At 48.3% G+C, this 25,784-nt stretch overlaps 1 protein-coding gene and 1 pseudogene across 3 annotated transcripts in view; one reads left to right on the top strand and one right to left on the bottom strand.

Annotated features, from left to right (window-relative positions):
- Nucleotides 1–25,784, top strand: part of SHANK3 (SH3 and multiple ankyrin repeat domains 3) — a 780,355-nt gene that overhangs the window by 185,880 nt on the left and 568,691 nt on the right. For 2 of the 3 annotated variants that reach the window (XM_075914851.2, XM_089777650.1), the window contains 2 exons: nucleotides 354–557; nucleotides 22,749–22,820. In XM_075914851.2, the coding sequence (XP_075770966.2) occupies nucleotides 354–557; nucleotides 22,749–22,820 (276 nt within the window). Of the gene's footprint in view, nucleotides 1–353; nucleotides 558–22,748; nucleotides 22,821–25,784 lie in introns of those variants that run through there. The other variant, XM_075914857.2, reaches the window with a different exon arrangement.
- Nucleotides 766–12,120, bottom strand: LOC149525510 (uncharacterized; annotated as a pseudogene).

Below are 25,784 nucleotides of genomic sequence, written 5' to 3' on the forward strand. Positions count from 1 at the left end.
ATGGAGAAAACATCCTGCAGTGAATTGTATGGTATTGGGCCATTGAAAGCTCTCCTAGACATCCCATTACTCAAGACCTGTATTTCCAAACAGGATAAAATCATGTAGATTAGACTGTAGGGAATGATCCTGCTCTGGCACCACAGGAGACAGGTGAGATGGAACTTAATGGATCTGATTCTCTCTCATGTCAGAAGATCAGAACATCTGTTGCCACTTGGCCACTGACATGGAAAAGATTGTAGATATCCTGTTCTAAGCTTGTTCCACAGTCTCACCGCTGTGGTTATGAAATTACAGAAATGCTGGATTCCCATCCTCTAATCACAATCACAATCTCTTTCTCTCCATAGAAATGTCTGCGACTAAATCCTGATGTTCCTATCTGGGTCTCCAAACAGCGCATTCTTTGCACCTTGAACCACAGCCTGAAGGATGTTCTGAACTATGGGCTCTTCCAGCCAGCCTTCAATGGCAGAGCTGGAAAGTTCCTGGATGAGGAGCGACTTCTGAGGGAATATCCTCTGAATCCAGACACTCCTGTGCCCTACCTGGAGGTATTGACTTGTCTTTTTCTCTGATTTGTTTGGCCTGCATCACTGTTGTATCTGAGTTTCTTTGCTGGTGGGAGTGAGAACATGATCAGACCATAACAGTTTGGGGGTGGGTTGTTTGTTTGCTTGTGTGAAAGAAGAAGTTACAGTGGGAAATTTGTGACATAGACATGAGCTTTACATTTAATACTCAATGTGCTGATCCTCCTGGTCATTGTTTGTCTTTGCTGGCAATGGGTGCCACAATGTTGGTTCTGCTCATATCAAACTTCTCTGCCCTTTGATCAACCGCTTCATTGCGGTGGAATGCAGCTGTTGTGGAAAGCCAAAGTCACAGTGGAAGAGGGAGTTTGTCAGGTAGCTAGGGACTATCCCACAGAGAACTGGGAATATCAGGACAAAGACCTTGAATTCTAGGTTGTATGCAATGTGTATTCATTGCAGAGACTGGAGTAGCAAAGTGGGATGCTTAGGTAACAAGTGGCAGACCCTGTTTGCGTGCCCTTTGTGTAATAAGTGCTGGATGTAAATATTATGTACATCTTCAGAACACCCCCCTTTCTGGCACTTGTTTTAACTCTGCTGCTGCACAGGTCAGAATTCTGTCACTTCAAGACTTTTCAGAAAGCATTATACAGTTAACTCTGACAGGCTGTTACATACATAATCCTGAACATAAGTTTTAATAACAATCCCCTGCCACCTTCAGCAAGAAAGGACAACAAAACTTCTTAGAAAAAATTTTATGCACAGAGGAACATTGTAAGCAGTATTTGGAATGCTTAATAGCTTTTACATAGAAGCTATTAGGTGGTAAATCACCAGCCTTCCTTAGTCTCAGAAGGGCAGCTGAGTTAGTCTGTAACTAAAAAACCTTACAAAACAACAATGGTCCTGTAGCACCTTAAATACGTAGATAGTATCATGCGCTGTTGTGGGCACAAATCAATTCTTCAGCTGACAGATATGGAGCAAGAGGCACAGAGGTTCAAATATAAAGCAGAGAAGAGGGGTGAGGGAAAGGGGGAAATGTTCAATTGAAATGTCCGTGCTAAGTGAGGCTAACAGAGTGGGCTGGAAGTGCCCAGCGCTTAGCTTGTGATGTCATTTGGGTGTTGAATATCCCAGCCCCTCCAGTTTGTGTGTTTGTTCAAGCCATAAGAGAGAGTGTCAAACTTGCACATGAAGGCCAGTTCCGCAGGCTCATTCTCCAGCTGATTCCTGGAATGACTTTGTAAGAGGACAGCCATCTTTACATCCATTGGTGAATGCCCGGGGAAGCTTCAATGCTCCCTAGCAGGTTTCTGTGTGTTACCATGTCAGACATCTGATTTGTGTCCACTAATGGATGTAAAGGTGGCTGTCCTTTTAGAAAGTCATTTCAGGAATCAGCTGGAGAACGAGCCTGCGGAACTGGCCTTCATGTGCAAATCTGACACTATCTCTTATGGCTTGAACAAACACACAAACTGGAGGGGCCGTTATATTCAGCACCAAAATGACATAAAAGCTAAGTGCCAGGCACTTACAGCCCACTCTGTTGGCCTCATTTAGCAGATCTTCCTTAGACAGAGTTTTACCACTTAGCTGCTATTAAAATATTCCAACATAACTAGTATACTTCAGCGCACACACAGAACCATATCGGCTCTGGCCTTCTTCCTGAGAGAATTTCTCAGTGTTTGTTGAATGCGTATATATGTAGTATGCATAACCTGGATTCTTCAGAATTGGAGCAGAGGAGTTATTTTCCAAACACTTCAGAGCCTTGTCAATAAACAAAAGTTTGGGATTCTAAAAGGGAGCAGCTTTTCAGTCCCTGGGTTAAAAGCTGACTTTGTTTACTCAGTTTCCGGTGAGATCAGAAATCTATTGGTGGTAGCCAAAGTTATACAGGTATTGGGATCAGCATGTAAAATATCCTGGTTTTCCCCAAAAGCTCAGCTGGGTCACGTAAAGATTTACAAACCCTGAGATTGCTGAGGTCTGCCCCTGTTCTTTCTTTAGCCGAGAAAAATCCCACTTTCTTTTTATCATAGAATCCTAGAACACTAGAACTGGAAGGAACCTTGAGAGGTCATTGAGTCCAGTCCCCTGCCCTCACAGCAGGACCAAGCACCATCTAGATCATCCCTGACAGGTGTCTGTCTAACCTGTTCTTAAATATCTCCAGTGATGGAGATTCTACAACCTCCTTAGACAATTTATTCCAGTGTTTAACCACTCTGACTGGCAGGAAGTTTTTCCTGATGTCTAACCTAAACCTCCCTTGCTGCAGTTTAAATCCATTGCTTCTTGTCCTATCCTCAGAGGCCCAGGAGAATAATTTTTCTCCCTCCTCCCTGTGACACCCTTTTAGATACCTGAAAACCACTATCATGTCCTTTCTCAGTCTTGTCCTTTCCAAACTAAACAAGCCCAATTCCTTCAGCCTTGCCTAATAGCTTTATGTTTCTTGACCTTTAATCATTCTTGTTGCTCTTCTCTGGACCTTCTTCAATTTCTCCACATCTTTCTTGAAATGTGGCGCCCAGAACTGGACACAATACTCCAATTGAGGCCTAATCAGTGCAGAGTAGAGTGGAAGAATGACGTCTCGTGTCTTGCTCACAACACTCCTGTTAATGCATCCCATAATCATGTTTCCTTTTTTTGCAACAGTGTCACACTGTTGACTCATGTTTAACTTGCTGACCACTATGACTCCTAAATCCCTTTCTGTAGTACTCTTTCCTAGATAGTCACTTCCCATTCTGTATGTGTGTAATGGATTATTCCTTCCTAAGTGGAGCACTTTGCACTTGTCCTTATTAAACTTCATCCTGTTTACCTCAGACCATTTCTTTAGTTTGTCCAGATCATTTTGAATTTTGACCCTATCCTCCAAAGCAGTTGCAACCCCACCCAGCTTGATATCATCTGCAAACTTAATAAGCCTACGCTCTATGCCAATATCTAAATGGTTGATGAAGATATTGAACAGAACCGGTCCCAAAACAGTCCCCTGCGGAAGCCCACTTGTTATGCCCTTCCAGTGTGACAGTTAATAACTACTCTCTGAGAGTAGACATGCTTGTGACGAAGTGGGTCTTTGCCCACGAAAGCTTATGCTCCTACACTTCAGTTAGTCTATAAGGTGCCACAGGACTCCTCGTCGCTTTTGCAGATTCAGACTAACACGGCTACCCCTCTGATACTATCTCTGAGAGTAGTTATCTATCTAGTTATGTGCCCACCTTATAGGAGCCGTGTCTGTCTATGGATCCCACTGCCGCTTACACAGGATTATGCAATGTTTTCATAGAATCATAGAATCCTGGGACTGGAAGGGACCTCAGGAGTCATCGAGTCCAATTCCCTGTCCAAAGCATCCCAGGCAGGGCTTTGTCAGGCTGGGACATACACACCTCAAATGGGCATTTCACCAGCAATGTCAAGAAGGGGTCACACGTGCACCCTGTAGACTCCTCTCACCCTTCTTTCCTAAGAGCAGAAAGGGCAGAATGACTCCAACTGCGACTTTGAGCACACGGTGGCAGACTCAGAACAACCTCTCTCTTCCATGAGTTAGTTTGAAGGTACAAAGTTTTTGTGGTTACTGCAGTTATTAGTTTGTTTCACAGTATTTCATTTTGAACCAGCTGGCAAAAAATATTGTATGTAGCTATAACATAGTAGTTTGGCTACCTCAAGGCTGAACCCATATCTCCACATTTCAAGACTTGTCCTTCCAGTTGGAGAGGCAATTCCCCTTAATGACTGACACATTGCTTAGGAGAGAGTCATATTCCCCAAGGGTATCTCCTCCCTGGGAAATCTTTTTGTCCTCTTCTTTGTCTCCTATTTGCAATAGAAACCCTTCCCCCAGCCTGCCTCAATTCTCGGTGGGCCAATCCAAGGACATAGAAAAGCAAAGGACTGGTCTTGCTATTTTTCATACAGAGGTCATGTTTCTCAGCCTCCCCTTGCTCCTTGGGTGCCTCCTTCTTGGCCTGGTGGATCATGTCTGTAGAGGTTGCAGATCTGGCCATTTTTCCATATTTGTTTTATTTTCAGGGACAATTTCCACTACCTGCACCAAGGTCCAGAGACAAAACTGAACCTGAGCCTGTGAGCTCATCTCTCTCACTCATCTGCAAGGGAAACATTCAGGAAAAGCAGCAGCAAATTAATGAAGAAAACAATACAGAGCTATCAGAAAGATCCACCTGCACCTCCTTTTTTATCATTTTCATCAGATGCCTCCTTATGTCCCTGCTACCATAGGTGACTTTAACTCATTCCAGGAGTTGCTTAAGAGGATGGCTGGAACCTTCTCTGTTTCTCTGGAGATGGCACAAGAAAAGGCATATAAACTATTTCCAATTTTACAGCCTACATCCCAGAGTATAGTGGTATTGCTAATCTAGGAGGGAATTTTAGATCTTTCTATTCCAGCTTCAGTCTCTGCCACATCCAAGCATGTGAACTGGAGACATGAAATTCCATCAAATGGGTTTGAATTTACGTTTTTTACTTGCCTTTATCCTTAGTAGTAACTGCACTAATAGAAGGATCCAAGCAATCCGTGAATTATAAGATGGAGAATAAAGAACCAAAAACACTGAATCTTTGGAGGAGAAAAATCTACTCCTTAGCTAGCCTCCAGGTCAGGATACGCCATGTTGGCTGATAGGATTTATCTACTGTGGAATTACACCAGAGAGCTGTAAAAAAGTTGTTCAGCTCCGCTTGTATAGAGGGTCAGTTAGGCTGCATCTAGATTGCAGGCTTCTTTTGGAAGAAGCTTTTCCAGAAGAGATCTTTTGAAAAAACTTCTTCCAAAAGATCACATCCACACTGCCAAAGCTTTTTGGAAAGATAGCATCCTCATTGAATGGATACTATCTCACATTTAAACTGTGATTACTATGGACAGAGTGGCCACCAGAGTACCTGTGCTTTTTCCTCTTTCCTCTTCTGAAAGAACTCCCTCTTCCCCGTCCACACGCACCTTTTTCCAAAAGAGCTCTTTTGGAAAAAGCCTTCTTCCTCGTAGAAAGAGGATTACCAATGCTGGAAAAACCCCTCTGTTCTTTCAATTTTTTTTCAAAAGAATGCGATTGCAGTGTGGACATAATTGAAGTTTTTTCAGAAAAATTTACGTTTTTCAGAAAAAACTCTGTGGTGTAGCCATACCCTCAATTACCAGGACTTTCCCACAAGTTGTTTCTATGACGTAGACAGAGGTGTGAGATCATTGGTAACAACTGAGTGAGGTCAATGGAGTGACAATGAGAAAAGCTTCATGGTTCTTTGCATGTTTCAGATGTGCATTCCACTCAGGTGTGCATGTGCCCAGTGCACCAAAGCTGGGGAGCTTTGCCCAGCAGTACCCCTTAAGATGGCAATCCTGTCCTTTACCCCCTGTAGCTCCTTGTGTAGCTCTGTCCCAGTCCTTCTCACTTCCCTCTTACCCGAGATCTTAGAGCTTCCTTAGGGTTCTACTGCACAATTACTGGTGGCGATAGTGAGATGGTCAGAGAGCTTTTGTAAATAGTTAATTAATAGTACCTGTGCAGTTAGTTCAGTAGATAGTAACTGCTTACTATATTAACTGGTGCTATGCCATTGTCAGGTTTTAAGCATTCTCCTTTATGTGGGATGGATCTTCTGAGAATGAGAATTCCTCAAGTGGACATGTTAACCTTCAACAGGAAACAGAAGTGTCACATTTTCTATACCCAAGGGAGAAAAGCCTGTGATCCATAGCAAATGTTTTTATGGTTCCCTGCTCAAATCACCTAATATACGCTTTTTTGTCTTGCATTTTCATTCTGAGTATGTTGTAGAAAGAGAGACAGAACAATGTTTGAATCATTCCAGTAGGTCTGGCCTGATCTCACCAAGTCTGGGACTCAGCTCTACTGCTTCTGTCCAAAGAGTGATTCAGTAGTCTGCCTAGCCAGATGGACCGAATCTCTCAGCATTCTGGCCTAATTCTTCACCCATGCCCTGTTTGCATAGCGTGGATGCCATCAGTAGAAGAGTAACTGTTCATTAGAAATTCAAGATCTCTTGTTACAGAGTGAAAACTATTTACTAGGAGAACCTATGTGGCCAAATGGAAATGTTCTTCTCTCTCATCATTCTCACACGGCTATGTTCCATGACAAGTTTCTATACTTACGATTCTAGAATGTTTTGGAAGCAATCAGCGTTGCCCATTAATTCAGGCAAGGTTCATGTTACAGCAATTTTGGCCTTCTGTCCACCACTACGGGAGCCTTAGTGTTTTCACATCATATGGATCATGATGTATAAAGGGTCTTATAAGGAACCTATAAGGAAAATAGCTGGCCCATGGGAATTGAACATGATGCTCTTGTGCCTTATGGTTCTTTTATGTGAACCATTGTCATCTTTCTTATCACCTCATTGAAAAACCACAATCATTTTAGCACGCAGAATGAGAGATTCAGGCTGTGATGGCAACCCTCCATATACAATATTTCATGCAGACAGGGTAACAATGAGACCTCGCCCTAAAATTATTCTGAAAGTGATGTTGGATTTCTGTATTATTCATTAAATCCACTTGCCAATGTTTTTTCCAAGGCCTCATCTTTCTAGAGGAGAGACAAAGCTACACACCTTGGATTTTAAAAAGGCATTTTGGTATAATCTTCACAAGGCAAGATTTGTGTAAATCACCTATGCTGTTTATATCATTTGTTATTAGAGTAAAAGGAAAGGCTGTTTCAGCACAAAGACTCTAAATGGATTTCTGACTGTATCAGAATAGCCTGTGCCACTGATAAGCTGAGCCCTTCACATCATAGTGGAACTTTGATCTACCAGAGTCCAGGCTGCTTTGACAGCATGCAGTAGCAGCAACATGGTCTTCAGGTCATACATTCACTCACCATTAGTCTCTGATGGTGACTTCTAGCTCAGACGCCCCATTGGGTAGGGTGGCACCACTGTCCTTCTTCAGATGAACTCCAGCTTCCCATCCTACACAGCAGTCAGCTGCTGGCTAATTGCCATGAGCGGGATCCACGTAGACAGGCACACAAAGAAAACATGGCTACTTGTGATATAATAATTCTGATTCTTGAAGATGCTCTTCATATGCACTTATCATGAGCCACCCTCTTTTCCTGTTGCTCAAAAGGGAGCATGTGAGTGCTGGTTGGGGTCTATATTTTGTGTCTGCAGGAGGGGAAAAGCAAGGGTTTGCAGAATGCAGGTGTAACTCACATACCTAGTGTGGTTACTGAGCAATACAAGTGGTACCTAGACCACAGCAACAGTTAAGATCAAGAGACCTCTACAGCACAGGCTGGGAGCCAGCTGGCTTTTAGCCCAGAGGGTAGAGGCTCCTAGACTCAACTCCAGAGGGCCTAGGTTCAAATCCACCTGGTGGTGGTTACACAGGCACCACCCCAATTGATGTTGCAGCTGAGAATGTTCCAAACTCCTGAGCATAGAGCATGTGCACTATGACTAGAATGAACGGTTTGAAGAGATACAGTTATTGTGAGGTAAGCTAACTGCTCTAAAAGGTGGTTGCCAATAGCTAAAGGTAAACTCCATAGATTTATAGCCTCTAGGGTTGGCAGAAGTTCTCCTCTCAGCTCTCCCTGTACAATCAAAGCACACTTAAGTGGATCAAACATTAACCTGAGAGTTTCCCTAGATATTCTTTCCTTCCTCTGAAGCAGCTGATGCTGGTTGCTGTCACAGGTGGGATACTGAATGAGCCATGAGTCTGATCCAGTCTGTATGTCCCTATAATCAGTGCCTAAATTAGTCAGGGATTGAACCTAGATCACTTCTACCCATTACTTCAGCAGGGGATCTCTGTTTTCTGGGGACAGAGCACAGGCCTCCTTGATTACTATTTAGAAGGATCAAATGGCGCCTTACTCCTCAAAGGAGTTAATGTTAAACAATATGTACAAGGGATACACATTTTAAAATAGCAGGCCTGGCTAACTTGGACCCAAGGCACCTAAAAGATCTCTGGCCTGCTGACAGTAATTTTCAATAAAACTTGGATGCTGGGGACAGTTCAGAAGACTGGAAGTGTTGCTTCTATACCAATATTCCAAAAGGGCAAGCGGGATGACCCAGGTAACTATAGTCTGGTTAGCCTGTGTGACCTAGTGGGGTGTGTTGTACACGCTTGTGGCCCTGGCTCCACTCTGGTTTGGCATTCACTGGTTGCTGTGTTGTGTTGTGGGTGACCCCTACTGGCCTGTGCTGCTCTGCAGAGATGGTGTGTGTGTCTGTGTCACTGCCTAGCCGGGGGAAGGGGAAGGGAGGGGTGGTCCCTGAGGGCAGGCACGTAGGCCATGGCCTAACAACTTCTCACCTGGCCAGGGGAAGGAGTTTGAACAAAGGAAGGGGGGTGGCTACCTGGGGGGCGTGAGTAATCTGTGGCTGGGAGGGGGGGTGTTTTTAGCATGGGGAAGATGAAGAAAGCAGACCTAGAACAGTATAGGGGGCAGGAGCGGCCTGAGGCCGCTGGCGCCCCAGGTGGAACGCACAATCGGCGCCCCCGCCTGCATGGCCGTGACGTAATCACGGGGCGCCCCGGGGCCCTGTGACATCATCGGGTGCCCGGGCCAGTGACGCCCTAGGCAACTGCCTAGTTTGCCTAGGTTCATGGGCCACCCTGATAGGAGGTTCAGGGGCCTGTGAACCTTCCACCCCCCCCTCCCCAAGGAAACTAAGGCTGTCTGCCCATCTTCCTATGTCTACATCGAGCCTATGCTGTGCTGTATCGCTGAGAAGCAATACAACCTTCTAGTCTACTGCCTGGCGGAGAGTCACATCTGGCTGCAGATGAGGGTGCAGGGTCGGGGGTCCCCGATGCATCGTCACAGTGGCTCTCTCCCCCTCCAAGCAAACTGAGCGGGATCACTCCGCCTGTGGCCTTGGGAAGTTCGGGTCCCCTGCCGGGTAAAGCAGCGGCTGTGACATTGGTGCTCCCCTTTGCTTGGGCCTGCCACAGTGTGCCCTGCAGGAGCCAGTTCCGCCTTGTTCGGCTGCTGGATGACTTTGAGGGGGCCGATGTGGTCCCACCCTCTGTGGTTGTACCAACCCTTCTGCTTCCCTGGGGCTCTGCCCAGGGTCTCTCTGGCTGGGCCCATCAGTTCAGCGAGCCTTTCCCGGAAAGCCAGGATGTCCTCCACCCCCGACTCTCCATCCACGGAGGCCTCGCCCTTCCATAACTCTCTCAGAAAGCCCCGGGGGCTCCTTCCCCTTCTGCACCATACCTCAGTCAGGGAGAACCTGGTGGACCATTGGGGCACCTCCCTGTGTGCAGACAGCAGGTGGGGCAGGTACTTGTCCCAGTCCTGCGGGTGACAGTGCATAAAGGCCTCCAGCATCTGCTTCAGGGACCCCTGGAACCTTCCCACCAGCCTGTTGGACCGGGAGCGATATGCTGGGGTCCAGGTGAACTGGCCCCCGTGCTTCTCCCACAAGCCCTGGAGCAGGGCCGATGTGAAGTTGGACCTCTGGTCCATGAGGACCTCCTGGGGAAACCCCACCCTGCTGAAAATGGCCAGCAGTGCGTCTGCCACCCTGTCTGCCTTGATAGAGGGCAGAGCCACAGCCTCAGGGCAGCCGGTAGCCAAATCCACACCACCAGGATGTATTTCTTCCCTGCCTGGGTTGCCTGGCCGATAGGCCCCACTATATTTATTGCTGCCTTCTGGAAAGGCGCCTCTGTGATGGGCCAGTGCCTCAAGGCTGCTTTCCCCCAGTCTTGGGCTTCCTGGGCCCTCTGGCAGGAGTCGTAGGACAAGCAGTACTTCTGCACAGCCGTAAATATCCCGGGCCAGTAAAAGGTGTGAAGCAGCCTCAGCTGGGTGCGCTGAATACCCCGATGCCCCGCGAATGGGACATCATGGGCCAGATACAGCAGCCTGGGGCAGCCCACATCCCCACCTTCCCTGCCGGGGAGCCATTCCCGGTACAGGAATCCTTTCTCCCACAAGAACCTTTCCTAGCAGCCTCTCCCCAGGGGCTCAGCTGCACCGAGGCCAGTCCGGTCCCTTACCTTCTGTAAGGAGGGATCTGCCTGCACCTCAGCTTGGAATTCAGCAGCTGGGGCAGGGACAGGGACCTGTTCCCCTCCCCTGCCTGAATCCGGGGTCCCAGCCCTGCTGGGCCCCGTGTCTGCTGGGTCAGGACCCCGTGCCCCCTGCAGGGAGCCTTCCCCTGGGTCAGGGTCACCAGCCTCTCACTGCCTCTGGCTACAGGTGGTTACCAGAGAATTGCGGGGTCCTTCTGGCCATTCCTCTAGGCTTCTCCCCATTAGCACCTATGTAGGCAAGTGCTGGTGCACTCCCACTTCCTTGGGGCCCTCCTGAGCCCCCCACTTCAGATGCACCCAGGCTATAGGCACCTTAGATGGGGACCCATCTATGCCCCTCAGGGTCAGTTAGATATTGGGCACCATGTGGTCTGGGGCTACTACATTGGGCCGGGGCAGCGTCACCTCCGCCCCCGTGTCCCAGAAACCCGTCACTTTCCTGCCATCCACTTCCAGGGGCACGAGGCACTCGCTCCGCAGGGGCTGCCCCGCCCCCACCCGGTACATGGAGAAATCTGCCTCCGGAGTCTCAGGTCTCCCGGAGGAGCTGGCCTGAGCAGCCTCCCCCCTGAGCTGAGAGGGACCTGCCAGCGCTTGCCCCCGGGGCAGCCTGCTCCTCTTCCAGCCCCACCCAGTTAACCCTGGGAAGTCCCAAGTTGTGGGGCCTGTCCTGGTGCCTGGGGCACTGATCCCTCTTGTGGCCTCTTTGCCTACAGTGATGGCAGGTTAAGTCCTGTGGGTCCCTTCGGGCTGGCTCCATCCAGGCCCTGGCTGGCCCTCTGGCGGAAGGATCGCTGGCCCCTGTCTCTTGGGCTCCACCCGTAGGGGATTTCCTTTGTTGCTCAGCTGATAACGGTCTCTGTGTGAGTCCCTTTCTCTCTGGGATTCCCTTTCACACTTGGACCGGCTGTCCATGAACTTGTCCGCCAGCCTCCCTATGTCATGGGGGGTCCTTTGGCTTCTGGTCCCTGATCCACAGCCTCAGGCTGGGTGGGCACGCTTCATAGAACTGTTCCAGGATCATCAGCTTAACCAGGTCCTCTGAGGTCGGGGCCCCCACCCCGAACACCCACTTGCGGCAGGATTGCGCCAGGCGGGAGGCCAGATCCACGTAGGGCTCCTCTGGCCCCTTCAGCGCATCCCGGAACTTCTTCCTGTACGTCTCGGGGTTCACCCCGAACTTGTGCAGCAAGGCCTGTTTGACCCGTTCGTAGTCACCCAGCTGCAGAATCTCCAGCTGGTTGAGCACCCCTGCGGTCTTCTGATCCAGCAAGGGGGTGAGCTGCTGGAGCCAGTCAGCTGCGGGGACCTGGTGTAGCTCACAGGCTTGCTCAAAGGAGCTAAGAAACCCGTCCATGTCCCCTACATCCTTACATTGGGCCAGCACTAGCTTCTTAAAGTGTGTGGCCATTCCGGGCCCCCTGGACTCTCCCCACTCACTGCAGCCGGGGCCCCTCGGTTTCTCAGCTCCACCATGGCCTGCTCATGCTGCTACTGTGTCTCTCTGTCCTGGCTCCCCTTCTCCCGTTCCTGGCTTTCCTCCCTACGGTCCTCATGCTCCATCTCTTTCTCTTGGGCTCCAATTCCTTTAGCCTTAGCTTGATCTCCAGCAGTCACAGCTCCAGCCCGCCCGAGACGAGCCACTGCTGGCAGAGCATGGCCTGGTGGGCACCGAGTCTGTCTGACGGACTCTAGACCTTCCTCCTGACTGAGAGTCTGAGACGCGCCCGGGGGGGTCTGGCTGTTCCCTGTTGGGACAGGATCCAGGCCCCTGGACTGGTCATTCTCTTCCAGCCAGGCAATCAGCTGGGCCTTGGTTGCTTTCCCCATAGGCAGGCCGCTCTTCTTGCACTGCCCCACAATGTCTGCCTTCAGGAGTCGGGTGTAGGCCATCTCCCTGTTGTTCCCCGGGGTGCAGACTCACCGGCCGATGCTGCAGCGCCCCACAACTCCCAAGAATCACTTCACTCTGCCTCCAGCATGCCTGGCTCTTGCAAGCCCCCTTCTTTCTTCTGCATCCAGTCACTTGCTGCTGGAAGCTCCATCCATGGGGTGCAGTGCATCCCACCGTGACAGTGCGTCAGGGACCCCCAACCCTGCACCCTCATCTGCAGCCAGATGTGACTCTGCCATGGACTAGACAAGAAGGTTGTATTGCTTCTCAGCGATACAGCACAGCATAAGCTCCATGTAGACATAGGAGGATGGGCAGACAGCCTTAGTTCCCTTGTGGGGGGTGGGGAAGGGTTCACAGGCCCCTGAACTCCCTATATTGTCCTAGGTCTGCTTTCCTCATCTTCCGCACACTAAAAACACCCCCTCTCCTAGCCACCGATCACTCACTCCCCACTTTTTTTTTTTTTTTTTTTTTTAATCTGAGGAAGTGGGTCTGGTCCACGAAAGCTCATCATCTAATAAACCATCTTGTTAGTCTTTAAAGTGCTACATTGTCCTTCATTTTGCTTCACTCCCCCAGGGAGTTCAAACTCCTTCCCCGGTCAGGTGAGAACTTGCTAGGCCATGGCCTACGTGCCTGCCCTGAGGGGACTCCCTCCCTCCCCCCCCCAGGGAAGCTAAACGTACACAAATCCATGGGTCTGGACTTAATGCATCCGAGGGTACTGAGGGAGTTGTCAAATGTCATTGAGGAGCCTTTGGCCATTATCTTTGAAAAGTCGTGGAGATCGGGAGAGATCCTGGATGATTGGAAAAAGGCAAATGTAGTGCCCATCTTTAAAAAAGGGAAGAAGGACAATCCAGGGAACTATAGGCCGGTCAGTCTTACCTCGGTTCCTGGAAAAATCATGGAAGGGATCCTTAAGGAATCCATTTTGAGGCACTTCGAAGAGAGGAAAGTGATCAGGAATAGTCTGCATGGATTCACAAAGGGCTAGTTGTGCCTGACCAATCTGATTAGCTTCTAGGATGAGGTAACTGGCTCGGTGGACATGGGAAAGTCAGTGGATGTTATATACCTTGACTTTAGCAAGGCTTTTGATACGGTCTCCCACAGTATTCTTACCAGCAAGTTAAGGGAATGTGGATTGGATAAATGGACAGTAAGATGGATAGAAAGCTGGCTAGAAGGCCAGGCCCAGCGGGTAGTGATCAACGGCTCAGTGTCAGGATTGTGGTCGGTTTCTAGTGGAGTGCCCCAAGGTTCAGTTCTCGGACCGGTTTTGTTCAATAACTTTATTAACGACGTGGATGAGGGGATGGATTGCACCCTCAGCAAGTTTGCAGATGACACTAAGCTAGGGGGAGAGGTAGATACGCTTGAGGGCAGAGATAGGGTCCAGAGTGACTTAGACAAATTGGAGGATTGGGCCACAAGAAATCTGATGAGGTTCAACAAGGAGAAGTGCAGAGTCCTGCACTTGGGACTCAGAGAACTTGTAGGTAAGGTCCCATGGGAAGCAAGACTGAAGGGAAAAACAACTGAGGAGAGTTGGAAGTATTTCAAAGGGACGTTGTTAAGGGCCCAAAAGCAAACAATTCCGCTGTGTAGGAAAGATAGAAAATATGGCAAAAGACCAGCTTGGCTTAACAAGGAGATCTTGCATGATCTCAAAATAAAAAAGGAGTCCTATAAAAAATGGAAACTAGGACAAATAACAAAGGATGAATATAGGCAAGCAACACGGGAATGCAGGGGCAAGATTAGAAAGACAAAGGCACAAAATGAGATCAAACTAGCTACAGGCATAAAGGGAAACAAGAAGACCTTTTATAAATACATTAGAAGCAAGAGGAAGACCAAGGACAGGGTAGGCCCACTGCTCAGTGAGGAGGGAGAAGCAGTAACAGGAAACTTGGAAATGGCGGAGATGCTCAATGACTTCTTTGTTTCGGTCTTCACCGAGAAGTCTGGAGGTGTGCCTAACGTAGTGAATACAAGCAGAGAGAGGGTAAGTTTAGAAGATAGGATACACAAAGAACAAGTTAAAAATCACTTAGGAAAGTTAGATGTCAGCAAGTCACCAGGTCCTGATGAAATGCATCCCAGGATACTCAAGGAGCTGATAGAGGAGGTATCTGAGCCTTTAGCTATGATCTTTGAAAAATCATGGCAGACGGGAGATTCCAGAAGACTGGAAAAGGGCAAATATTGTGCCCATCTATAAAAAGGGGAATAAGAACAACCCAGGAAACTACAGACCGGTCAGTTTAACGTCTGTCCCAGGGAAGATAATGGAGTAGATAATTAAGGAAATCATATGCAAACACTTGGAAGGTAATAAAGTGATAGGGAATAGCCAGCATGGGTTTGTGAAGAACAAGTCATGCCAAACTAATCTGATAGCTTTCTTTGATAAGATAACGAGCCTTGTGGATAAGGGAGAAGCGGTGGATGTCATATACCTAGACTTTAGTAAGGCATTTGATACGGTCTCGCATGATATTCTTATTGATAAACTAGGCAAATATAACTTAGATAGGGCCACGATAAGGTGGGTGCATAATTGCTTGGATAACCGTAGTCAGAGAGTTGTTGTTAACGGTTCTAAATCCTGCTGGAAAGGGATAACAAGTGGAGTTCCTCAAGGGTCTGTTTTGGGACCCGTACTGTTCAATATCTTCATCAATGATGTAGATATTGGGATAGAGAGTACGCTTATTAAGTTTGCAGATGATACCAAACTGGGTGGGGTTGCAACTTCTTTGGAGGATAGGGACATAATTCAAAATGACCTTAGCAAGTTAGAGAAATGGTCAGAGGTAAACAGGATGAGGTTTAATAAAGAGAAATGCAAAGTGCTCCACTTAGGAAGGAACAATCAGTTCCATACATATAAGATGGGAAGCGACTGTCTAGGAAGGAGCATGGCGGAAAGGGATCTAGGGGTCATAGTGGACCACAAGTTGAATATGAGTCAACAGTGTGATGCTGCTGCAAAAAAAGCAAATATGATTCTAGGTTGTATCAACAGGTGTGTTATAAGCAAAACTCGTGAAGTCATTCTGCCGCTCTACTCTGCACTAGTTAGGCCTCAGCTGGAGTACTATGTCCAGTTCTGGGCACCACATTTCAAGAAAGATGTGGAGAAATTGGAAAGGGTACAGAGAAGAGCGACAAGAATGATTAAAGGTCTAGAGAACATGACCTATGAAGCCAGGCTTCATGAACTGGGTTTGTTTAGTTTGGAAAAAAGAAGATTAAGGGGGGACATGATAGCGGTTTTCAAATATCTAAAAGGGTGTCACAAGGAGGAAGGAGAAAATTTGTTCCTCTTGGTTTCTGAGGACAGGACAAGGTGTAATGGGCTTAAAGTGCAGCAAGGGAGGTTTAGATTGGACATTAGGAAAAAATTCCTAACTGTCAGGGTGGTCAAATATTGGAATAAATTGCCAAGGGAGGTGGTGGAATCTCCCTCTCTGGAGATATTTAAGAACAGGTTAGATAGACATCTGTCAGGGATGGTGTAGACAGAGCTTGGTCCTGCCTTGAGGGTGGGGGGCTGGACTCGATGACCTCTTGAAGTCCCTTCCAGTCCTATGATTCTATGATTGTTACAGGCTGGGGACCAACCAGCCAAGTAGTAGTTCTGTAGAAAAGGACCTGGGGGCTACATTGGATGAGAAGCTGGAGATGAGTCAACAGGGTGCTCTTGAAGCCAAGAAGGCTAATGGCATATTAGGGTGCATTAGAAGGAGCAGTGCTGGCAGATCTAGAGATGTGATTATTCCCCTTTATTTGGCTTTGGTGAGTCCTCATCTGGAGTATTGTGTCCAGTTCTGGGCCCCCCACTACAGAAAGGATGTGGATGCATTGGAGAGGGCCCAGCAGAGGGCAACCAAAATGATTAGGGGGCTGGAGGATATGACCTATGAGGAGAGGCTGAGGGAGTTGGGTCTGTTTAGTATGCAGAAGTGAAGAGTGAGGGTGGATTTGATAGCAGCCTTCAACTTCCAGAAGGGAGGTTCCAAAGAGGATGGAGAGAGGCTGTTCTCAGTAGTGACAGATGCAGAACAAGGAGCAATGGTCTCAAGTTGTGGTAGGAGAGCTCCAGGTTGGGTATTAGAAAAAACAATTTCACTAGGAAAGTGGGGAAGCACTGGAATGGGTTACCTAGGGAAGTACTGGAGTCTCCATCCCTAGAGGTGTTTAAGTCTCGGCTTGACAAAGCCCTGGCTGGGTTGATTTAGTTGGGATTGGTCCTGCCTAGAGCAGGGGGCTGGACTTGATGGCCTCCTGAGGTCTCTTCCAGCTCTATGGTTCTGTGATTCTATGGGCAGTGCACACAGACACACACAGTCTCTGCAGAGCAGCAGAGGCCAGTAGGGGTCACCCACAGCACAACACAGCAACCAGTGAATGCCAAACCAGAGTAGACGCAGGGCCACAAGAGTGTACAGCACCCCCTACTACGTCACAGCGTGACATTAACCTTAGGCAAAATAATGGAAATTCTGATACAGAAATCAATTGTTAAAGGATAACTAATGCCAATCAATAAGGTTTTGTGGGAAATAAATCTTGTTAAAGCAATGTGATTTCATTCTTTGAGATGAGAAGTTTAGTTGGTAAAAATAATTGTGTAGATGTAATATTCTTAGACTTGTGCAAAGTGTTTGATTTTATACCGCCTGGCATCCTGATTAAAAACTAGCTCAGTACAATATAAAGAGAGCAGACGCTGCATGGATTAAAATCTGGCTAAGCAGTGTCTCAAAAAGTAGTTTTCAATGGGGAATCATCATCACTTGGTGGTGTGATCTTCTGCAGGGATCAGCTCTAGGCCTGATGCTATTCAGTGTTTGCATCAGTGATCTAGGAGTAAATATAAAAGCCCTGCTCAGGCCATTTGCAGATGAGCCAAAGAGGGCAGAGTAGCAAACAGTGACAAGGACAAGGTAGTCAAACAAAGGGAGTAGGATTGTTGGGTAAACTGGGCCCATTAAAATGTATTTGAGTGCAGCCAAATCCAAAATGGCACATCTAGAAACAAGGATTGCAGGCCACACGGCAGAACGGGGAACTATAACCTGGAGTGCCATGGCAGTGAAAGGGATTTAGGGATCATAAAGGACAAGCACCTGAACACGAGCTCCCAGTGCAGAGCTATGGCAAAAAGAGCTATTGTGACCCTCCGACATATAAACAGGGGAGTGGTGAATTGGAGCAGGAAGGGGATGTTTATCCATGGATATGGCAGTGGAGAGATTGATACTGGAATCATCACAGATAGTTCTCTGAAAGCATTTGCTCCATCTGCAGTTAGCGTCAAAAAGGCAAACAGAACGTTGGGAGCCATTGGAGTGTTGCCAACCCTCCCATTTTCACTCGGAGTCTCCTGGAATCTTGCTCTTGCCTCATGCAGGCTACTGCAGCCAACCTGGGAAATGTTCGGTGGCAGAGCAGGGCAAAGTCAGGTTTCCTGCATGTCCTGGATCCCGGCTGCTCCCAGAAGTGGCTGGCATGTCTCTCTGATCCCTAGCCTGGAGGTCCTGGGGCTCCACACGTGAGGTTGCCAGATAGTTTAACAAAAAATACTGAACACCCCTCCCCCCCCCAAAAAAAAACCACCTGGAAAAAATTCTGTTGATAGGACAAAAAAGGAGGAGACCAAAGTTGTTTAAAAAAAAAGGAAGGTGAGCGCACTGTGCCCCACGCTCCTCACTCCCCTGCCCCCGCCACACACGGCAGGGGAAAATTGTCCCTGCCAGGCTTCCCGCATTCCTCACTCCCCTCCCCCACTAGATGCAGCAGGGGAAAATTGTCCCTGCCGGGCTTCTGTCCGAGGGAAAGAGGAAATACCGGACATTTCACGTGTCCGGTATTTTCTGGGGTTTTTTTACTGGATGAGGGACCCAAATAACGGACAGTCCGGGAGAAAACCGGACTCCTGGCAACCCTATCCATGCATTGCCCCACTCCACACACCAACTCGGCAGGTGCCATTGGCTGGGAACAGGGAACTGCAGCCAATGGGAGCTGTGGGGACTGTGCCTGAAGGAAGGGTCAGGGTGTGGAGCCACGTAGCCACTTCATGGGCTACAGGGAACGCTGACCACTTTCAGGAGCAGCGCAAGGCCAGGGTGGGCAAGGAGCCTACTTTAACCCTCTCTGTGCTGCTGCCCGAGATCTGCCTAAAGTAAGTGCTGCCTGGCCAGAGCTCACCCCTCTCACACTCCAACCCCCGTCCCAGCCCTAAGTCCCGTTGCAGAGCCCACACCTTCTACTGCACCCCAACCTCCTGTCCCAGCCCTGAGCTCCCTGCCAGAGTAGCATCCCGTACTCCCTGCTTCAGGCTCAGTCCAGAGTCCCCTCCTACACTGAAAACCCCTTGGCCCCAGCCCAGAGCCTGCACCCCCTTGTACACCCCAATCCCCTGTCCCAGCCTGGTGAAAGTGAGTGAGGGTGGGGCCCTAGGGTGGGCAGAATAGATTTGGGCAAAGTGTGTGGGTTTGTGTGATTAGAGTGTTAAGAAATGGATCGATAATAAGACAAAAATATCATGTCACTGTATAAATCTATGGTATGCCCACACCTTGATTGAATGCGGTTCTCGTCACCCCAGCCTGAAAAAAGATATATTGGAATTGGAAAAGATGTGGAGAAGGGTAACAAACATGATTTGGCATACAGAACAGCTTCCATGTGAAGAGAGATTAAATGGACTGGATTGCTCATCTTCAAAAAGAGACAAATCAGGTGGAGGGAATATGGTAGTAGAGGCCTATGAAATTATGACTGGGGTGGAGAAAGTGAGTAAGGAAGTCTTATTTACCTCTTCAAATAACATGAGAATTAGGTATCACCAATGGAATGAATAGGTAAAGGATTTTAAAAAAACAAAAGGAAGTACTTCTTCACACAACATGCAGTCAGCCGGAACTCATTGCCATGGAATGTTGTGAAGGCCAAAAATACAACAGGCTTAAAAAAGAATTAGATAAGTTCAAGGAGGATAGGTGCATCAGGGGATACTAGCCAATACTCCAGGGCTGTGTCTACACTGCACCCCTTTTCCGGAAAAGGGATGCAGATGAGACAAGTCGGAATTGCAAATGAAGCGGGGGATTTAAATATCCCCTGATTCATTTGTATAAACATGGCTGCCGCTTTTTTCCGGCTCGGGGCTTTGCTGGAAAAAAGTGCCAGTCTAGACAGGGATCTTTCGGGGGAAAAAAAAGCCTTTTCCAAAAGGTCCCTTATTCCTGATTTTAAGAGGAATAAAGGGACCTTTCGGAAAAGGCTTTATTTTCCAAAAGATCCCTGTCTAGAATGGTGCTTTTTTCCAGCAAAGCCCCGAGCCGGAAAAAAGCAGCAGCCATGTTCATGCAAATGCAGCGGGGAAAATTTAAATCCCCGCTGCATTTGCAATTCCAACTTGTCTCATCTGCATCCCTTTTCCGGAAAAGGGGTGCAGTGTAGACACAGCCCAGGTGTCCCTAAGAATCTGACTTCTAGAAGCTGGGAACAGATGGCAGGGGTTGGGTCACATGATGAACTGCCTTGTCCTATTCATTCCCCCCTGGGGCACCTGGCACTGGCCACTGTCAGAAGACAGGGCACTGGGCTAGATGGACCTTTGGTCTGACCCGGTCTGGCCATTCTGATATTCACCTTTTAAGAGGGTTGTTGAAAAACTGGAGAGGGGTCAGAAATGAGAAACAAAGATGATTCTAGGACTGGACAAAATGGGTATGTCTAGACTACATGGGTCCATTGACGGAGCCATGTAGATGAGTTTACTAGACATAGCAAAATGAAGTGGTGATTTAAATAATCGCTGCTTCATTTACATAAAAATGGCCACTGCGCTGTGCCGATCAGCTGTTTGGGCAATCTGAATGCACCGCGGTCGACAAGGGAAGCCTTTATCGACCGCTCCGGTAAACCTCATTTCACGAGGCATATCAGAGCGGTCGACAAAGGCTTCCATGTAGTCTAGACATACCCAATGTCTTACAGTGCGAGACTTACATAGCTCTGTCTGGTTATTTTGTTAAAAAGAGGATTGAAAGGTGACTTGATTATAGTGTCTGAATATACCTTATGGGAAGAAAATACCAGGTGCTAAAGGACTCTTTAATCTGGTGTAGAAAGGCAGAATCGGTGCCTGGAAGCTGAAGCTAGACAAATTTAAATTGGAAATAAGGCACAGATTTTTAAGAGTGCGGGTGATGAACCACTGGCACAAATGACCAACAGGAGTCGTGGGTATTCCATCTCCTCATTCTTCAGGTTCACACTGGGTGCCATTCTGGAAGAGATGCTTTAGCCAAATACAAGTTATTGGGCTCAGACACTTTTAAGTGAAAACATTCTATGGCCTGTCTTTTACAGGGGATCAGGTTACATCATAGGTGGTTCCTTCTGGACCTAACATCTGTCTTAAATTAAGGCTGGTCACCTGTGCAATGGTGTGAGACCTAAACTAATAGACTCCTAGAAGCACAGGCCTGGAAGAGACACTGAGAAGTCAGCCAGTCCTGCCCCTGCACTGAGGCAGGACCAAGTAAACTAGACCTTCCCTGAAGGTGTTTGTCCCCTGACAGTGATGGGGATTCCACGACCTCCCTGGAAAGCCTATTCCAGTACTTAACTGCCCTAAGAGTTAGAAAGGTTTTCCTAATATCTAACCTAAATCTTATTTGCTATAAATTAATCCCATTGCGTCTTGTCTGACCTTCAGTGGACATCGAAACCAGTTGATCACTGTCCTCTTTATAACACTTTTTAACATATCTGAAGACTGTTTATCGGGTTGCGCCTTCAGTCTTCTTTTCTCAAGGCTAAGGCAGAATGTACACTAGAAAGTTAGGCTGACCCAACTACATCACCTAGGGACGTGAAAAATACACTCCTCTGTGCCAATCCAGTTAAGCTGACCTGACCTCTGGTGTAGACAGCACTAGCTCAATGGCTGAACTGTCGACTTAGCTACCACCTCTTCTGGAGGGGAATTAATTACAGTGACAGGAGACTGCCTCCCACTGCTGTCCTGAGTAGCTGCATTGAAGTGCTACACTAGTGCTGTTTAAGAGGTTTAAGTGTAGATGCACTTAAACATGCACGATTTTTATTAACCCTTTCCTCACAGAGCAGATTTGCTGAACCTTTCGTAGTTTGTGTTGCTTTCCTCTGGATTCTCTCCAGCTTGGCCACATCTTTCTGAAAGTGCAGCACCCAGAGCTGGACACAGTACTCCAGCTAAGGCCTCACCCGTGCTGCAGAGACCTCCTGTGCCTTAGACAATGTCTAATCTGTGAGCTATGAGTGTGGTTTCCTTGCGTGGGAGTGCACATGCTTGTAGGGTTCAGTGAGAGTGATCAGGACTGTAACTTGCTGTGTAGTCATGGCAGCACGGGCAACTGTACCTAGAACATACCCACCAGTTTCAGGTAGGTTTGTACTTGGCACAACTCAGCTATGTTTTCGCTGATGCAGGTGCTGCTGCAGCTACACTGCTACATGTTCTTGCACAAGCTCTCGCTGAACTACTGCGAGTGTGTGCACAAGAGCTGGGAAGTCACATCCTGAACTTCTCATGGAGACAGCATTACATACAGCACTTCAGTTAATATGCACACGAACACTAGCTTTTTTTTTTGCAGCTGTATCACATCGTTGGCTCCTATTCGGTTTGTGATCCATTATAGCCCCAAGACTCTTTTAAGCAGTACTGCTGCCTAGGCAGTCCTTCCCCATTTTGTATTTTTGCATTTGATTTTTCCTTCCTAAGTGAAGTACTTTGCACTTGTCTTTATTGAATTTCATCTTGTTGATTTCAGACCAGTTCTCCAATTTGTCAAGGTCATTTTGAATTCTAATCCTGTCCTCCAAAGTGCTTGCAACCCCTCCCAGGTTGGTGTCCACACACATTTTATAAGCATATTCTCCACTCCATTATTCAAGTCATTAATGAAAATATTGATTAGCACTGGGCCCAGGACTCACCCATGTGGGTCCCCACTAGATGTGTCCCCCCACTTTGACAGCAAATCATTCATAATTACTCTTTGAGTCTTTAAGCCAGTTCCCACCCCCTTCTCCCCCATATAGTAATTTCATTGAGACCACATTCCCTTGTATTGCCCTTGACTTTTATGCAGCTTTTGTGTCTGACCATCTTCCCTTCCCTTCTTCTCTCCAGTTCCGGTACAAGAGGCGTGTGTACACACAGAGTCTGCTGGATGACAAGCAGTTTGCCAAGCTCCACACAAAGGTAAGACTGGCATCTAGCCCCAGGGAGCTCCAAGTCCTGATAGTCTAGCCAGATAAATCCGAGCTGTCTGAGAGAATCTCACTGGCAGAGAGTGTTGCAGAAGAGATCTGTGGACATTCCAGACTTCCAACTCTACCCTCAAAAATGTGCCTTGCTTGCCAAGGGCTGGTTTGTGTTACTTAGGGATCTGAGCCAAAGGCCCCCCATGGAATTGTGGCTGGAAGCCCACTTGGTGTCATTGAACTGGTGCCATGCGCTCAGCAATCAGATGTGCAGCTGGACTGAGTTCTGAGGCAGAGGTCAGAGAGAAGCCTCTCCTGGGATGGTGAGGCTGGGAGAGACACATGATGGGCCAGCTGAAGAGCTGCTTTATTCCTTGACATTGCTGAGTCATTGCGTACCAGGACAGCACAGTGGCCTACATTGAGAAGCACCCTTCCTCTCCCGCAGCAAACACCGTTCTGCCTCACATACTGGAACAGCATGGCTGCTGCATTGTTCCCAGGCTGGAACCTCTGGGTAGCAGCAGGGAAAGTCCCTTGATACTTCTTACAGGTACTCTCTCCTATTACCACCCTGGTCTCTGCCAGCTCCTTAAAGAGCTCCCTGCTGGCTTTTGCTGGAGCGCCACCAGTTCTTGCCGGAGCCATGCACTGGGGCGCACCTGCTCACTTTCACCTCTGGAGAAGAGAGGCAGATTTCTTCAGGTAATAGTCACCTGTCCTAACTCAGTTCAGCATAGAGACAACTTAAGTAAAAAGAGCAAAACAAATGTGTGTGCTTGTTTCCCGCAAGGTCTGTACTCAGATCCTCCACACTGCACTGTGTGTGTGTGTGTATGTGAGAGAGAGAGAGTGTGTGTTCAGACATTATAATGGGGAAGAACTCCTTGTTTCAGAAACTTGGCAGAAACTTGAAGATCCTTTTCACAATTCAGATTGTGTAGCTGGGGATCAGGAGGAGGTGGTAGGACAGTCGTGACCTTTCATCTCTGGCCACTCTGTCTGCCATAGGTAATGGTACAAAACTGGTGCTGGAGAGTGACCTAGCACTGGGCATGTCTTGTCTCAGTGCTCTGACATGGGACCCTTCCTATTCCCGGAAGTTGGGGCTTGATTCTGTGACTTGCTTTCCATTGTAAGAAACTCAAGGGATGACAATAGAGAGGCTCAGGGCTTCTTCAAGCTTTCCACAGGGTCAGGCTCTGACTGCCTGGTCTGGGATACCTCTCTTGTCACCAGCAAACAGGGACTCTCACCCACCAGAGCTGAAGGACTCAAATATCACTGTCAGGAGTAGATATCCCTTACTCCCCCTGAGCCTGCTCTTCCCGTGCCCAGCCGACATATCCTTCGCTGCTGTTGATTTGTACAGGGGTGGAACACAGTGAGCCTAGTCAGGATCAGGCCCAGTTGTGCTTGCTGCTGCACAAGGAAAGACAGGATTTCCTGCTCTGAAGAGCTTAGGGTTTAATTGGAAGCAAGATGCAATCAACAAGCATGAGAAGCAATGGATGATAAAGGAGGAGTGAGGCTCTCTGGGGCAAGCTCCCCCAGCTCCAGAGGTTAGCTGTGTACATGTCTTGTTTGATGATTGCAGCACATTTGAAAGTATTACAAATAGAAATAAACAAACGGACTCCCTGTGGCCTGACCCTCAGTAGAGGCTGATTTTGTATGAGCACCGCAGTCAGAGGGCGTGAGGGGAGAGCAGTGGCTTTACGGAGGGGGGTCTGTATGTAGGGGGTAGGGCGCAGGAAAGAGTGGAGATGGTTGTGGGTTTTGTGACTCTGAGTCTGGCCTGCCTGGACAGGGACCCCTCGTATCGCTTGCACAAACTGGGGTGCTTTGAGCCATCTCCAAGCACAGGGTCTCAGCCTCTGCAGCTGCCAGTCATAGCTGTAGTGTGAAATGGAAAGTGTATTAGTGCAGTGTGGCCTTTCCTTCAGACACAGGCTGTACGTCCCTCTTCTTCCTCAGCGCTTGTAGCAGCACTGGAGTCTGACATTCAGCTCTCAGGCTCCTCAGTTTAACTCCTGGCATGATTCCTCAGGGCAGCACCAGGCTCTTGGGATCTTTGACGCTGCTGACGTCTGCTGCTGAGTAGAGGGGCAGAAAAGGGTCAGCTGACCTATAAAACAGCAGCAGCTGAATGGGAGGAACTCTGAGCGGATCCTAAGCAGAGAGAAAGCAGTCTCCCCCAAAAACGTGTCCTTCCAGATGGGACTCTCTCCTGACCCTTCTGTTAATCTTTGCAGGTTGCCACAACATGAGACTCACGGAGACACCAGGGAGAGATTTTGTGCAGTGAGCACAAGACTATCCATGCAATCGACACGAGTGTTCACACCCTCCTAGTGGAAGGGCATTCAGGTCACTCACTACTCCATGGCACTAGTGAACAGTGCAGCTTGAGGGCTGTGTTTTCGGAAAGGGGGGGCTGAGGACTAGGAGATGCTGGCTTGTGCATTTCATGTAGTTAGCTTTTTCGTGTGTGTGAGTGTTGCATCCACTGATGTCACGCCGAGGTCATGAGGAGAAGCCCACAACCAGCAGCCGAGCAGAGAGATTGTTCCCTGTGAGGGACAGAGCGGTACAGTGCAAAGAGAGAGGGGGAGGCTACCACACAGCAAGACAAAGTGTGTGTGTGACACGCACGTCTGCTGCTCACTTGGAGAGAAGACAGTCCTGAAAGCCAGTGCTGGTGTAACTTGTCCCCGCGGTACAGACTGCTGCTGCTTTACTTGGAGACAATGCGATTGTGGAATGTGCGCGTGTGTGTGAAAGCGCCACATCCCGGTCTGGAGCCTGCTGTGGCCTGAGACAGGGACTGAGAGAACGGAGTGAGAACGAAGAGGCAGAGTGAGGGACATGGGCTCTGCCCTAGGAAGAAAGCTGACTGAGCAGAAAGAGAAAAGGCCAGCTTCAGGGGGCAGCAGGGCCAGAGTGAAGAGCAAGGTACCCT

Source organism: Pelodiscus sinensis, chromosome 1, assembly GCF_052426305.1.
Source record: "Pelodiscus sinensis isolate ZL-2025 chromosome 1, ASM5242630v1, whole genome shotgun sequence".
NCBI classification, from domain to species: Eukaryota; Metazoa; Chordata; order Testudines; family Trionychidae; genus Pelodiscus; species Pelodiscus sinensis.